Source organism: Tarenaya hassleriana, unplaced genomic scaffold, assembly GCF_000463585.1.
Source record: "Tarenaya hassleriana unplaced genomic scaffold, ASM46358v1 Cleome7, whole genome shotgun sequence".
NCBI classification, from domain to species: domain Eukaryota; kingdom Viridiplantae; phylum Streptophyta; class Magnoliopsida; order Brassicales; family Cleomaceae; genus Tarenaya; species Tarenaya hassleriana.
Window position 1 is genome coordinate 589,358 of NW_010969548.1, and position 14,715 is coordinate 604,072.

Here is a 14,715-nt window from a genome sequence, read left to right on the forward strand (position 1 = left end):
CCAATACCGTCAAACCAACAAATAGCAGAGCGTCACGTGTCGAATAGTTTAATGGGACATCTCAGCGATTAGTGTTGCATATCTTTGGATTGGTCGGTCGAGTGGCTTTGATTCCGTTACTTTCATGTCGCATACGACGCATAGTACAACTTTTGCGGACGAATTTTTTTTATACCAAATCAAATTTCAGATAAATCAATGGAATTGTATAGTGTCTTTTCTGATGAATTATATTATTATTATTATTATTATTATTATTATTATTATTATTATTATTATTATTATTATTGGTGGTGGTGGTGTTGTTCATAAATTAGCTGCTTTTTGTGCTACTTTAATACAAAATGAATCATAATCCACAATCATAGCTTATTCTACTTGTACAAGAAAATTGACATAAACCCTTTTCATCTAAGGCATAAACCATGCATATATATATATATATATATATAGCTTTGGGCTTTCGAAAATGCAAGCTTTTATCGTAAAACCGATTTCGACATTTTTACGTTAATTAAAAAGATAAATAAATAAATAAATAAAGATGAATCATCGTGGGCGGTGATGCATAACCAATATGCCCAGAGGCCCATTCCAAGATCATAGGATCTTGAGGGGTCACCAAAGCCTACAAACGCGGGGTTTATGTCCTTTGGTGGTGGTGCCGGCCACCATTCCTTATCATTTTCTCTCTTCTTTTTTTTTTTCCATTTCCCATGAGAAAAAAGAAACGTATCTTTATGATATTAGTTGTCGCCAACATTCATAAATTCACTAAAGATATATATATAGATGGTTAGTTTCTTTGGATACGGTCGGATATCTAAAAAAAGGAAAAATTACAAATAAATACATGAATTTGTAGACAAATAATTTCCAAAGCAAATACGGAATTCGTATAAATCCAGAAAATAATTTTAAAATATTTTGGAATTCAATCATTTGATCCATCTCTATACATATATGAAAATTGTAATGTTATTTCATACATGCTTTATGCATATGGATTTTGGGCCAACATGTTCACAAAACATTTGGGCCTATTCTTTTCTTCTGACCCATATGAATCGTATCAGTTTTTTTTTTTTTTTTATAAAAAAAACTTAACCAACGAACCATAAGGAATGATACATTCATATAGAATATTAAGGCTAATAATTATGATATCATATAGAATTTATGCAAATCTCTGCATTGAGAAGCGTAGTGACCGTGATCTGTAATATTGAAATTTTTTTTATCTACATCAAAATTGATGTTTACGAAACCGAATATGATCTATATATGAGTATATACATATATATAGAAAGATCCCAACATTAATATATGTCATGTACATATACACACCCACAACTATATCTACACAAGTTTCCATTACAATTAATTACTTGTTGCGATGAAATATCATCTAATAATATTTGATAATTTATAAGTTATATTTTTTAGGTTAGTAGTATCGGATGTAAGGAAGTGACATTTAATTATTTAAATTAATTAATATAAAAATAATAAAAACTGATATTCGATGTATATACAACCAAATTAATATTTTTTATTTTTTATGTTATTGTTGTATATCAAATTTACATTTTTTCTCGATCCATGTCAGATGTTACATTACAATCGTACTGGATATGTTCAATCTCTATTATTATGTAAACTTGTACAAATATTTATTTAGCTAATGGTACCTATTAATGGCGTGTATCATATGTGAAACAAACACAATAGATGGATAAAGATAAGAACAGCAATATGAATTGTCGGCTAAAATATTATATTTTCTATATATATATATATATATATATATATATATATATAAATCAAGGATATGGTGGATCCAAATTAATTAGAGCCCAGACATTCATACGGTCGAAAAATGATGGAGGTCATGTCGATCCAATTGCATAAATACTCCATTCCACGCTTCCAATTTTGTCTTTTTCCTCGTCATTTTTGAAAATAAAATTCATTTAATATGGTCGATTACGTGGATTATATATCAAAGTTAGGATCCAATGCGTCGTTGTTTGCCATTTGCATGCATTTTCTTTTTAAATTTTTCTATGATTTTTTTTAATCGCAGCCTTAACGAATATATCAAACTATTTTGGATATTAATCGGAAGACAGATGATGGCATAAAAGACTATCGCAACATTTTCAGTGCGTACCACACGAATTTATATACGACGAGATTTAAAAAAATTATATTCATTCAAAATGATAATTATAACATTTTTTACCAGATATGATGCGATATCTTTGTATTACAATAATGATGAAAATGAATTATAACTATAAAAATTTTCAATTTTGAATATTTTTGTCCAAAAGAAAAACAAAATATGAGAACATAAAAACAAAAAATTATAACACATTTTCGATGTTGAATTTTATTGTTTTTTGGGTAACCGAATATCTTGAGCCAAAGCACAGACTAATCCTGAAAAAGGGAGTAATCTATGTGATTGAAATTACGTTATTCTCCTCAATTTGAGATTCGAATTTGGGGCGAGACAAACAGATGCTTTACATCTCATTTTACGGGTTGAGCTACTGAAATTGTTTAGTTAGGGTTTTTGCTTTCTCTTTGGATAAATACAAACTTCATCATGAAAAGAGATAACCAGAACCCAACAAATCTCTAACTTTGTGTTATATCATCAACCCGTTTGATGACGTATTAAAAGATGAAAAGTAGTTTAGTCATATATATATATATATATATATACACACGAATATACGATGCACGTTTTTATTACAATGAAATCTCATCTCCTGAGGTTGTGTATCAATTCGCATGTTTACATCCATATTATATACCAAGATATTCATACATTTAATTAATAAGGATTTAATTCTGAACAATATTGATGGTTATTTGTCATCACGAGAGAGAGAGAGAGATGAGAGTCAAATTCTAGTTTTGTTTATCCGTTATTATATTGGCAATTTACACGAATTTTATGTTAATAAATCTTACTCCATAAGAAATATTTCGTTGTGAATTAACAGTTTTATATGTGTATAAAGGATAGGAAACGTTTACATGGGTCTTGTCTGATAGATGGACACATACAAATATATGTATACATCGATACATATATAAATATATATATTACATTTTGTCGTTTATTACTTTATATCTCTAGATATATACATCTTCCGAAGACATGTCAATGGGTGTAATGTGCATAAAATAATTGATAAATGTTTTTTCATGCGATATTTATAAATTTGGAGACTAGTAAAAAACCCAAAAAATTTGATTGATTTACATGATTGAAATATAAATTTTGATAAAATAGTATCTAGCGATATCCTATAAGAAAACTAATTCAAAATTTCCAAAACTACGTAAAAAGATATTTTCCATAAAAAGCTAAAAACACAATAAATAGTTAGGATTAATATATCCAATAAATTAAAGTTTGTGATTGTTTTTTTATTTATCTTCCTTAATAAATGCGATAAACCTAATTGGGTCTAAACTTTCCGTCATAATTATGTCCAGAAGTCATTAACCATAACCCTTTTTGTTTTAAAATCTTATTAGGAAATGTTAATTAATGAAAATTTTGGATTCGTTGTTTTAACTTTAAACTAGTCAATATTCTCAAGCGTAAAATGTCTCTCTATGGAATTGTCTTTCACTATATATACATATACACATCCATGCAATTATTTAATATTTAGACGTGTATACGTATATACATACATACACAAAGACGTATGGATAGAGTATTTTTCAGCTTTGGTGTTGTGTTGTGTGTCAAAATCAAATCATACACGTTGAGATTTTCTCGGATTTGGTGGAGCACTTTCCTTATCTTTTACATTTATAAATTCGACCAACAAGGATTATGTCAAAAGATTTCATACTAATGGTTACTAAAAAAAATTAAATTAACAGTATACAATAATGATTTTTTTTTTGGAAAATAAAATATCACATCATGATTTGTGACACAGACACAACCTCAATGAAGTACACTAAGGATAGGACGCGTAGTTCTATATATGTCAAATTCAATGTTTGAATTCATTGGGATCATTTCAATAAAAAAATATGATTATGATTAAATTCATGAGGATACATATTAGTGGTGTATCTTTTATGATAAAAGATAAGTTATTGCAAAGGATAGAGATTTGTTATATATATATATATATATGTATATGCATATGTAAGATTAGTATGTAACTCACATACCTTTATGTTAATGAAACACAATTTTAAGATCATGTACATTAGAAATGGCTTCCTGTAATAGTTTTTTTTTCCTTCTTTTTCGACACTATTAAAAAAAAATTAATTATGATTTTTTTATAAAGGTGAAAGGGAAAACAAAAATAGCATAACTCAATTAAAGTGTTTGACTTTGTTTCTCCTTTTTGGTGGGTCATCTTACAGAAGCGGAAATTTACAACGATTTTCACAACCACTAATGGCATTACATATATAATATAATTATAAGATAATTTTAGATTTTCTAAAGATTTTATTTTATAAAAATCCAAAGCAAACTGGATCTGATTTTTGAATAATTCACATAAACTATAGTTCTTATATAATATGTCATATGTTATTTCTCCGATTTGTGGCTCTTCTGAAACTCTAGTTCATTTGATCTTTTGAATTATGATATATTAGATACAAGTAAAAGATATAATTTTTAGGAATTATTTTGTCTTTTCACATCGAAAAATCTATTTTAATATTTTTTTTACAAATGTATTATTTTAAAAATATTTTATATTTGTTTCATTTTTCCTTTGATTTTTTTGCACCACAAAGTACATTTCATTTAGAAAAAATGATAATTAAAATTTAATAAGATAAGGAGATTATATTTATCTAATATTGTATTGTATTGGCTTTGTTGATAAAATTAAAGGTTCAAATATATGTATGTATTTGAACGATTACAAATATTTTGATTAAACAAATATTAATAATTAGTTATCGTATATTAAATCTTATTTTACTGATATAAATTAGAAAAAAATATATTGACGATAGGCAAATTGTGAAACTGCTCCAACCATTCCTAAATTCCCATTCACAAAAATATATTACTATGACCAAGAAGAAATGATATATATAAGTAGGGTATAGGATTTTTTTTTATTTCGTTAACTCTTAAGTGATTATTATTTATATTAGATTTTTCAATTTAAAAAATTATATTTTTTTCGTTTTTATATTGAGTAATTTTTTAATAAAATTCATTAAGAATTTTATTTTATAAATATATTATTAGTTCCATTCAATATTTTTAATTTATATATTTAATTAGGATCTAATTCGAATTTTTTATGATTGACATGAAAAAAAGTCCGATCTATCAAATGAGATGAATACATAATTGTATAGGTATTCAAATTGAAATAGTCATCAAAATAAATTAATAATTAGGTATTTATATAAATTTTCAAAAAAATATAAAATATTATTCATTTAGAAGCGTTGATTAAAAAAATGAAAGTTAATTTTTGGATATTTTATATAATCTCTGAATATTCCAAATTAACCTTTTGCACAAGAAAATATAATATGGAATTACAAAAGTTACAACAAATCAATAGTACAGAAATAATATACAGCCAGAGACAGGGGCTAATAAAAGAAGATGAAGACGGTGCGTTTTTGTGCGCAAACTTTATAAATCGTAGTTTTTTTAAAGATAAAATATTACTCCAAGAATTTAATATTTATATATATTTATATATATAATGCATAAAATCAATTTGATAAAGTTATTTATATCACAAATAAATGAAGGAAAAATGGATGCAATCAATTGTCTGATTGAGTAAATTACACTCCTGTTTTTGGAGAAAAGAATCGCATCTATTTAATTTTTAAGTTGGAATAATGTATAATCTATACATATCCATTCTGGTTTATTTATGTAACAATAATATAATATATATATATATATATATTTTTTCTCAATGAAATTTTTTCTATTATTTATCAGTATACCCATTGAATCAGCTTTAAGATTACCGAAATCATTTCATCTCTTTCCCCGTAAAATTAAAATAAACTAATCTTAACTACTTTTGAGATTTAAAATATAAATAAAAAATTCAAAAAGATAAAAAACTATGATCAATAAACCCAATAAGGGACAAACCTTCATGTGTCTCCAACTCAGCATTTCAAATTTTCACGTAAATTACAGAAACTTTTATGGATTTGCTACTGTAATATTTTTCTGCATTAAAACGCAATTATTTTCATTCTGCGCAATAAAATCTCACATATTTTTAAAAACATAATTTTTTTATATTTTTCTAATTATATTTATTTGAAATCATATTCTTTGTGAAACCCTAGAAAGGCAATCACTTTGGACCACTAATTTTTGTGGGGCCCAATGCAAGATATTTTAATCAAATGGCTAATAAAATCATAGTTCGAACTCTATTGGGGATAATTCACATGTGTATTACCCTAAGATCTATAGTCGACAAACCAACAACCCACCAAGAAAATATTAAGTCCTGAAATAATTTGTTTAATCAAACATATTTTCTAGTGTTTTTTTATGAATTAAAATTTTCTATTATTATTTCTAGATTTTTTTTTTGGTAAATATAATTTTCGATTTTGAATGTGACAATTTATTTAATATAAAAAAAGTGTGAGAATTATAAAATATATGGTAGTAAGATTGTAACATGCAGACAAAACGAACACACCAACCCTAATTTAAATTTCTTTAAAAATAATCTTAAAGTGTAAAAAGTTATTTAATAGCGTCGAACCTCAATTTGGGGGAGAGTGTAATTTCAATCACGTGGTTTGTTTTCGATCCCGAGATTAACCTGTACCTCAACCCAGAATACCTTGTTAACTAAAAAAAAAGTTATTTAATAGATAAACGAGAATATTATAAAAGATTAGACTCATTTATTTGATTTGTTTTTATTTCTATTTATATATTTGTATTAAATAATTTGAGTTTTATGATTATGTTTTATCTAAATATATTATAATAGTTGTGTCTAATTCCAAACATATACTAAATATATTCTAGTTCCAGAGATAAGATAATTAGTTTGTGTCTAATAATACCCATCACCATTTAACCCTAATAATATTCTCTTCAAATATCTATCCTTATTATCACAGAAAAATAATCGTTTGTAAAAAAAAATTTAAAGATACTCGGTCTCACTAGACATGCATTATATCATATATATCTTACAAGAGTGTGATTAATCTACTATCAAAATTAGCATCTAATTTGCAAAAGCAAAATTAAAACCCACAAGTTTATTTTTGCATTAAAATTAAATGAAAATCTCTATCGCGTTATGCGTTAATAATGTGCTCATAAATGTACGAAAATATTTTATAATTTTGTTGGAAATTAATATATATATATATATATATATATATATATATATATATTTATATTAAAAGGAAGGTCATATATAATTGCTGTGAATATGAAACATAACTTTTTTCCTAAGAAACTATTGTTTTAGAAAAGATTGTTTGACCTTTTAATTCTGCTTTGGCATTAGTTCTCTGCATAACCTTTTTTCTGTATATAATTAGTCAATTCAAATCCATATAATTCGTTTTTCTACAAATTTATCATTATTTATCTAAAAGGAATGTCATATATAATTATTGTTTGTAGAAAAATATAAAATATATTATATTATATATATATATATATATATAGCATAAGAAGAGATCGCAGGGATCTAAGCAAGAAAGAATGTTTATATGCTGACTTTTATGAAAAGCTTGGGACAACATCTGACATGGCAGAGACCAGAGAGGAAAAACAGAATTAGAAAAACAAAATGCCTTTGAATATTAATAATAAAAAGATGTAAGAAAAGAAGAGAGGGCAGAGGACATGAATAGTTGTTGCAGAGAGCAATATCGACGTAATAATTATAATTAATAAAAGTTGTTCCGTAAAATATCTGGTGGACAAAGAGAAACCAACTGTTGTATAATTTTAGAAACGAAATTGTAATCGAATAGACATTTAATAACAATAATAATAACAAATACAACATTAATAATGATATACTGCAAATGTAGATATTTAAATACATTTCAGTTAGCTTTTGAATATTTTTTTAATCAGTGTCAATGTATTTTTTTTTATTATTCATGTAAAACACATTTGGTGTAATGGCAAAGGTTCCATCTTTGATATTCACGTTGGAGTCTAGAAGACTATAGAAAATCCGGTTTATCAATATATATTAGAATATAGTCTTTATTCTTTAAATTATTTATAAAAATTTGGTGTTTGAAACTTACAAATGTAGTCTTTGGAGTTATAGTTCAATATGATTGTAGAAATAATAAAATAAAATATTAAATAAATAAAATTCTAAAAACTGATGTTATTTTCTTTTAAAGAATAATATCTACCCAAATATTGAAACTTAAATTGTACAAAACTTTGTGAGAAATAAAATTCTAAAAACTGAGGTTATTTTCTTTAAATTATTTATAAAAATTGCTGTTTGAAACTTACAAGTATACAAAATTACTACAGGAGATTATGAGTTAAACTTAAATATGAATGTAGAAATAATAAAATAAAATATTAAATATATAAAATTCTAAAAACTAATGATATTTTCTTTTAAAGAATAATATTTACCCAAATATTTAAACTCAAATTGTACAAAACTTTGTGAGAAATATACTTTTCTAAATCAATCATGTTAGAGTAATTATTCTGTTTAAATCATAAACAATATATTTTCATACAAATGATTTAACTCTTTAAATTTCTATCTACAAAGTAAATTATATGATATGGAGAGAAAGAAATGAAAAGAAGGAGAACTCAAATCGAAATTAAGATTGGGAATTGATCACAGTGTGTGTGTGTGTGTGTGTGTGTGTGTGTTGCTCAAAGCAAAAGCCTCTCATCATTCTTCATTATTTGCACTCTATTACCCTCCCTGCCCCACCCCTCTATACGTGTCCCCCTCCTATCATTCCTCCCCTAAATCATTTTCTTATTATCGTATACATATTATGTTCTTATAAATTTATACTTTCATATACTTATATATGTATGCGTACGTGTGAGTGTTTGTATGTGTGTAACTATAGTTCAATGTGTGTATGTATATGTGTAGCAAAATGTTAAGTTGGCCATTTTGAGACTATATCCATGCAGTAGTTTGTGTACGCGGTTATATATACGATTGTAAATTTAGGGTTTAAAGTATTCAAGATTATAAAAGCAACATGATATTATAGAATTATTTGGCATGATTGTAGATATTCTGAATTATTATTTTTTTGTTACAAGTTCATAGAAATATTATTCATCATCGAGAAGATACATCCCGTTTCGAATGAATGCAAAAGAAAACGTTTTTAGGTTGTTACAGCATTTTATATGTTTTCATATTATTATTTTGTTGCGTATAGGAAAATATTAGATATATATTAACTAAATTGTCATGACGAAACGGTACAAATTTGAGTCATAAAAAATTTGGAAGTCTTGGGTTAAAAGGGGCATAACAACAAACCCCCAATTCTCAAATATAACAATGATGACGACGAAGATACATAGATTTTATATCTAAATTGTGAAAAGATAAAAGAATATATCTTAAAAACTGTTGTGATGGTGTTAAAGAACTTACAAGTTTTTCAAGCAATATAATTTTTTTAATGAAAACCGTATATGTTAATAATAAATGAGTAAATTTTAAATAAAATATTGAAATACATTTCTTTCCAATTTTACAATGAAATTGCGACGTTTTTATAACATATGGTCTTTATAATGGATTTTTAACGATTTTGCAAATGAAATTGTAATGAAAATATTTCATTGCAAACTCACAATATTTTTACAATAAAAATTTCCTTACAACATTACAATGCGAATTCACTAACACGTTTTGACCGTGGCAATAAATTAAATGTAAGGTTTTTTCCAATGGAATTTCATTCCATAATCCCCTTATTTATTGTAGTAAACGTAGAATTGGGATCGTGACCAAAACGAATCAGTCCACAAACAATGAATCATTCCATAATCCCCTTATGTACGTACGTATGTATGTACGTTCGTATGTATGTATGTACGTATGTATGTATGTGTAAGGACCAAATAGGGGATTGGTCCTTTAGGGTCAGTGACTGAGGTTAAAGGGCACTGGCAATGCTGTAAATATGCATTAAAAGGGAGGCAAATGTCACAAGTGACGTCATCAAGACAGCAACAAGCACTATCTTCTCTTTTTATATCTTCAGACACAACATCTATCTTCTCTTCTTTCGACCACTCATGTATTTACACGTGTCTTTCTGTTTTCTCTTTTTTATTTTTCCCAAATATTCACCCCTATAAATTTATTTTTGCTACCCCTATTTCTATTGTTACTCGAAACCCGAAACAAAATTTAAAAATAAAACAAAAAACCCATTTCTTTTGGTAAAAAAACATTTCAGAATAGTAATTATTAAAATTGAAAAGCAAGACGTTGAGGTGACTCGTCCTATGAGAGTTTCCATAGAATTCACACAACTAGACATATTTTTTTTTTACAGTATTACATGTTCTTTAAAAATCAGTTATATTATATTATTTTTAAATAATACTTCTGAAATTTTAATAAAATCATCATTACTTGACAGTTGTATGTGTGTATATATATATATATATTAATATTATTATCTCTTCATAGTTGTGCAACTAATATAATTAATCTAGAGTTTTAAAAATTGATAATTTATCTTAGAATATGTCAGTTTTACTATGATATGAGATGAACTATATAGAAAACAATTTTGTGATAATTTGCTTGGACCATTTTCATATCTATTTTTGAAAAAAACATATACTGTATTAATTATTAAATTTATGACAATGGTAATATTTTTTTAGTAGCCGTTGATATATTATATTGTTTTAAGATTCTATAGTTCCTCTAAATAGCTAAGATAACTCTTTCCGATATTTAACTTTTCCCACGTGAATTTCTCGTAATTGCTTCTAAATCATACAATGAACTTATTCAGTAGTTTATAATGAAAAAAATTGTAAAAATTATAAAAACCACGGAAATTTTTGCTATATTCGTATATCAATGTGGTTTAAGCAATAAGGGTCAACAACAAATATTTGGCCCAAAGGAAAAATATGGTAGAGATATTATTTTGAATTTTTGTCAAAATTTTAAATTGATTTCGCAGGATTAACGGAGAAAAACCAAAAAAATTGTTAACATGAAAGTCGACATGTCATTATCTTCTCACCGTTTTCCTCCGCATTACTTAGGAAAAATAAAGAAATTTCAATTAAAAAATCATATCAATTTATAAGATAAATTATTATTATTATTATTGAAAATCAAAATAGCTTCATATAAAAATATAGGTTTTTTTTATTTCATAGTAAATGTAATTTCTAATAAAAGTTAATTAAAACAATAAAAATTATATAAGTTCTCTTTAATTTTTAATATGAAACAAGTAATAATAATGGTGATATAAAGAAACACAGGCGTCTTTTTTTCGTTGAGGACAATTATCCTTTATTTGATCTCATCTAATTCTTATTTTTCAATTAGTTTATTAAATTTTTTGTACGGTCTTTGAATCCTCCGTATTTAGCTTTTTTTTTCTAAAAAAAATACTTTCCAAATGTTTTGCCATAAAAAAAAAAATTATTATTCTAAACTCCATCGCAAACAGACAAAAGACTTCGACTACCACACTCAGTGGCACAATCCCGTAATTTATAGTGAACAACATGTCCCTTTTTCGAGCCCATCGTCTTCCTTTTTTAATAAGACTCGCTTTTGGCCGGTGTCCATTTTTCACAGAGGAACATGAGAACGAGAGAAAAAGCAAAGCACTAGAAACCCCCCACAAAAAAAGCAGCAAAAAAAGAAGCTCCTTTTGATTTTTTACTCAGATCATTTCCAGTTTCCTGAAGGTGTAACAATGGCTGAAATAATTGGAATCCTCAAGCTCGAAGCTTGGAGCATATTGTAGAAGAAGAAGAAGGAATAAATAAATTTCGCTTCTTCGCTCCTTTTTTTCTGGGTTTTTTTAAGTTCCCTTTTTTTTGTTGACCGAGAAATGGGATTTCGGGGCATGATCGCCGGAAACTTGGACCCCGAGAGGAAACAGAGTGGCGGACTGAGAACGAAACAGGCCGGAAGAGGATCTTGCCGTGGAAGTTAGTTCCGTTCATCACTTCACTCCAATAATGTAATGTTTTACTGTTTTTTTTTTCTCGCGTCTGTGTTTCAGAGATGTTGGTTGTTCGTTCTGGCAATTTATTTGGGTTTGTCTTTTTGTGGGCAGTTTGATTTTTGCTGCTGAAAATCTTGCCTTGTCCGAGCTTGCTTCCGGGTTTACTAAAGCTCGGCCGGAGGGTTTTGTCGCCGGAGGAGCAGATTGGAGGAGAGAGAGAGAGAGAGAGGTAAGGGATGGGGGTTTTGCTCAGAGAAGCGTTGAGGACGATCTGTGTGAACAACCAGTGGTCTTATGCTGTTTTTTGGAAGATCGGCTGTCAAAATGCAAGGTAAGCTTCTGGTTTTCTTTTGTTTTCTGTTTGGTTGCTGTGAAAATGGAGGGAAAAAGTGGATAAAGACGGAAACTTTCTATTAGTTGTGGTCTTGGTTGATTCCTCTGTTTGGCTGGTGGGAAAACGGAAGATCTTCCCAGTTTCATGGAAGATTCTGTATGATTACCTCTAAAATCTGTAAAAAAAAAAGGTTTGTGACTTCAAACATAAACTCTTTAATCAAACAGCTAATTTCGTGTCTTTGGTCTGCAAACTGAAATCAGATCTGGTGAGGCCTTGAAACTTTGCAAAACGTGATAAAAGGTTAGACTTGGATACGGTTCTGAAGAGGACTGAACTCAGATCTCGAAGAGTTTCACGTGTTTAATCTGTTAGATTGTGTATAATAATTTTTCGTAAAAGTCTTTGTTCTCATGTTTCCTGGTTTCTTGGAACTATGTGTTTGGTTTGATCTCGTTTGTCCTAAAGAATCCCTGGGTTTGTATTTTGTCTCTCGACAAAAATCATATCCTATCTTTCGACTGCTATTGTTTAGACAAAAGATCCGTCTATGTTTGTTCAGGACCTTCTGGTTTTGTCTTCCTCTGCCCATCATCTTCTTCTTGTTCCTGAAATGTCCAAGAGCACAGAGACTAAATACTTTACAACATATTCCACCTAACGATGTGTATATACAGAATCAGCAAAAGATATAAACGTTTTTTGTTTTACCCTTTTTTCCGGTTTAATTGGACGAAAAAAGTTTCAAGATTGTAATTAAATCTTTATGGATGTGTTGTTGTTGTTTCTTTTTCTGCAGCTTGCTGATTTGGGAGGAGTGTTACCACGAGACGAGCCCCAGCCCGAGCTCGCTTCCTCCCAGAATTTCTGGATTCAGCTCATCCGAAATCGACACAAGTGGGAACGAAAAAGTTCCTTTCTTGACTAACCGAATGATGTTGAACAATCGGATTATTCTTGTAGGCGAAGGGTATGAATCCGTTTCCCTTTCTAGCATGGCGTAATCTTTTGCCCGAATCTTGATCGTTGCTCATTGATTCATGACACGACTGTACTTCTCTCGACGCGTTTCAGATTAGTCGGCCGAGCTGCGTTTACAGGGCACCATCAGTGGATCTTAGTGAATGGTTTCAACCGTGATCTTCATCCCCCCGAGGTATATACATGTATCTATGCGTATATCGAGCCCATATTTTTACCGAAAATCGATTTACAAGTCATTGAACCCGACACGAAAATCTTTTCTTTTCTTGTTCTTTTTTGTGGAGCATAGGTTATAAACGAGATGCTACTCCAATTCTCTGCTGGTATTCAGGTTGGATCATAGTCCTTTTCCTCTAGCATAGTTTCTGCCTTTGAAGACATGTATCCATTGAACTGATTATTGATCTGATCTTTAGCTCGTTGTAACATTTTCGCTTGCCCGATTTTTTTTTCATGCAGACGGTTGCAGTTGTTCCTGTTGTCCCTCATGGTGTCGTTCAACTCGGTTCTTCTTTCCCTGTAAGTTCTTGGCATCTAATTTCGTCGTTCTTTTAACTTTGCTTTTTTTATTTCCATCCCTTCAAAACCTCGAATTCTGACCCGTTTCTTGAATCGGAAACTGTAAACTGTCTGCTGTTCAGATCATGGAGAACTTGGGCTTCGTGAATGACGTAAAGGGTCTAATCCTGCAACTCGGATGTGTTCCGGGAGCTCTTCTGTCTGAACATTACAGGCCACAAGAATCTGCAGATCTAATGGGAGTGCCTGTGTCCCGGATATTACCGTCGCAAGCTCACAAGGTCCTCAAACCTGCGGATTTGGTTACCGGGACTAGCAAACAACGTTTCAACTCATCTGAACCGAATCTTAGAGGTGATCTAAAGGTTGAAGATCCCGGTAATCTTGTTGATGAACGAATGAGAAGTGCAAATCATGGAGGGCCACTGGAAATATGGCAAAACACGGCGGATTTTCTAGCATCTGAAGCAGTAACTTCAAACCCCGACGTGTGGCTGAACGAAAACTTTCTGTCGATGCTTAACACCGGGGTGGAGCAACAGATTCCGCCATTCCCAGGATCTCAAGAAAATGGCACCAATCAAAATGTGAAAAGGGAATGCTCGGTTACTCAAGCATTTTTTGGTGATCTCAGTTCCAAGATCTCAGCAGGA

The 14,715-nt window shown here is 29.0% G+C and overlaps 1 protein-coding gene across 1 annotated transcript in view; it reads left to right on the top strand.

Annotated features, from left to right (window-relative positions):
• The first annotated feature begins 11,845 nt into the window (after positions 1-11,845).
• Positions 11,846-14,715, top strand: part of LOC104801509 (transcription factor LHW) — a 4,831-nt gene continuing 1,961 nt past the window's right edge. The window contains exons 1-7 of the mRNA XM_010524818.2: positions 11,846-12,240; positions 12,337-12,556; positions 13,359-13,529; positions 13,634-13,715; positions 13,833-13,874; positions 14,003-14,062; positions 14,185-14,713. Of these exons, the coding sequence (XP_010523120.1) occupies positions 12,462-12,556; positions 13,359-13,529; positions 13,634-13,715; positions 13,833-13,874; positions 14,003-14,062; positions 14,185-14,713 (979 nt within the window). The 5' untranslated portion in view covers positions 11,846-12,240; positions 12,337-12,461. The remainder of the gene's footprint in view (positions 12,241-12,336; positions 12,557-13,358; positions 13,530-13,633; positions 13,716-13,832; positions 13,875-14,002; positions 14,063-14,184; positions 14,714-14,715) is intronic.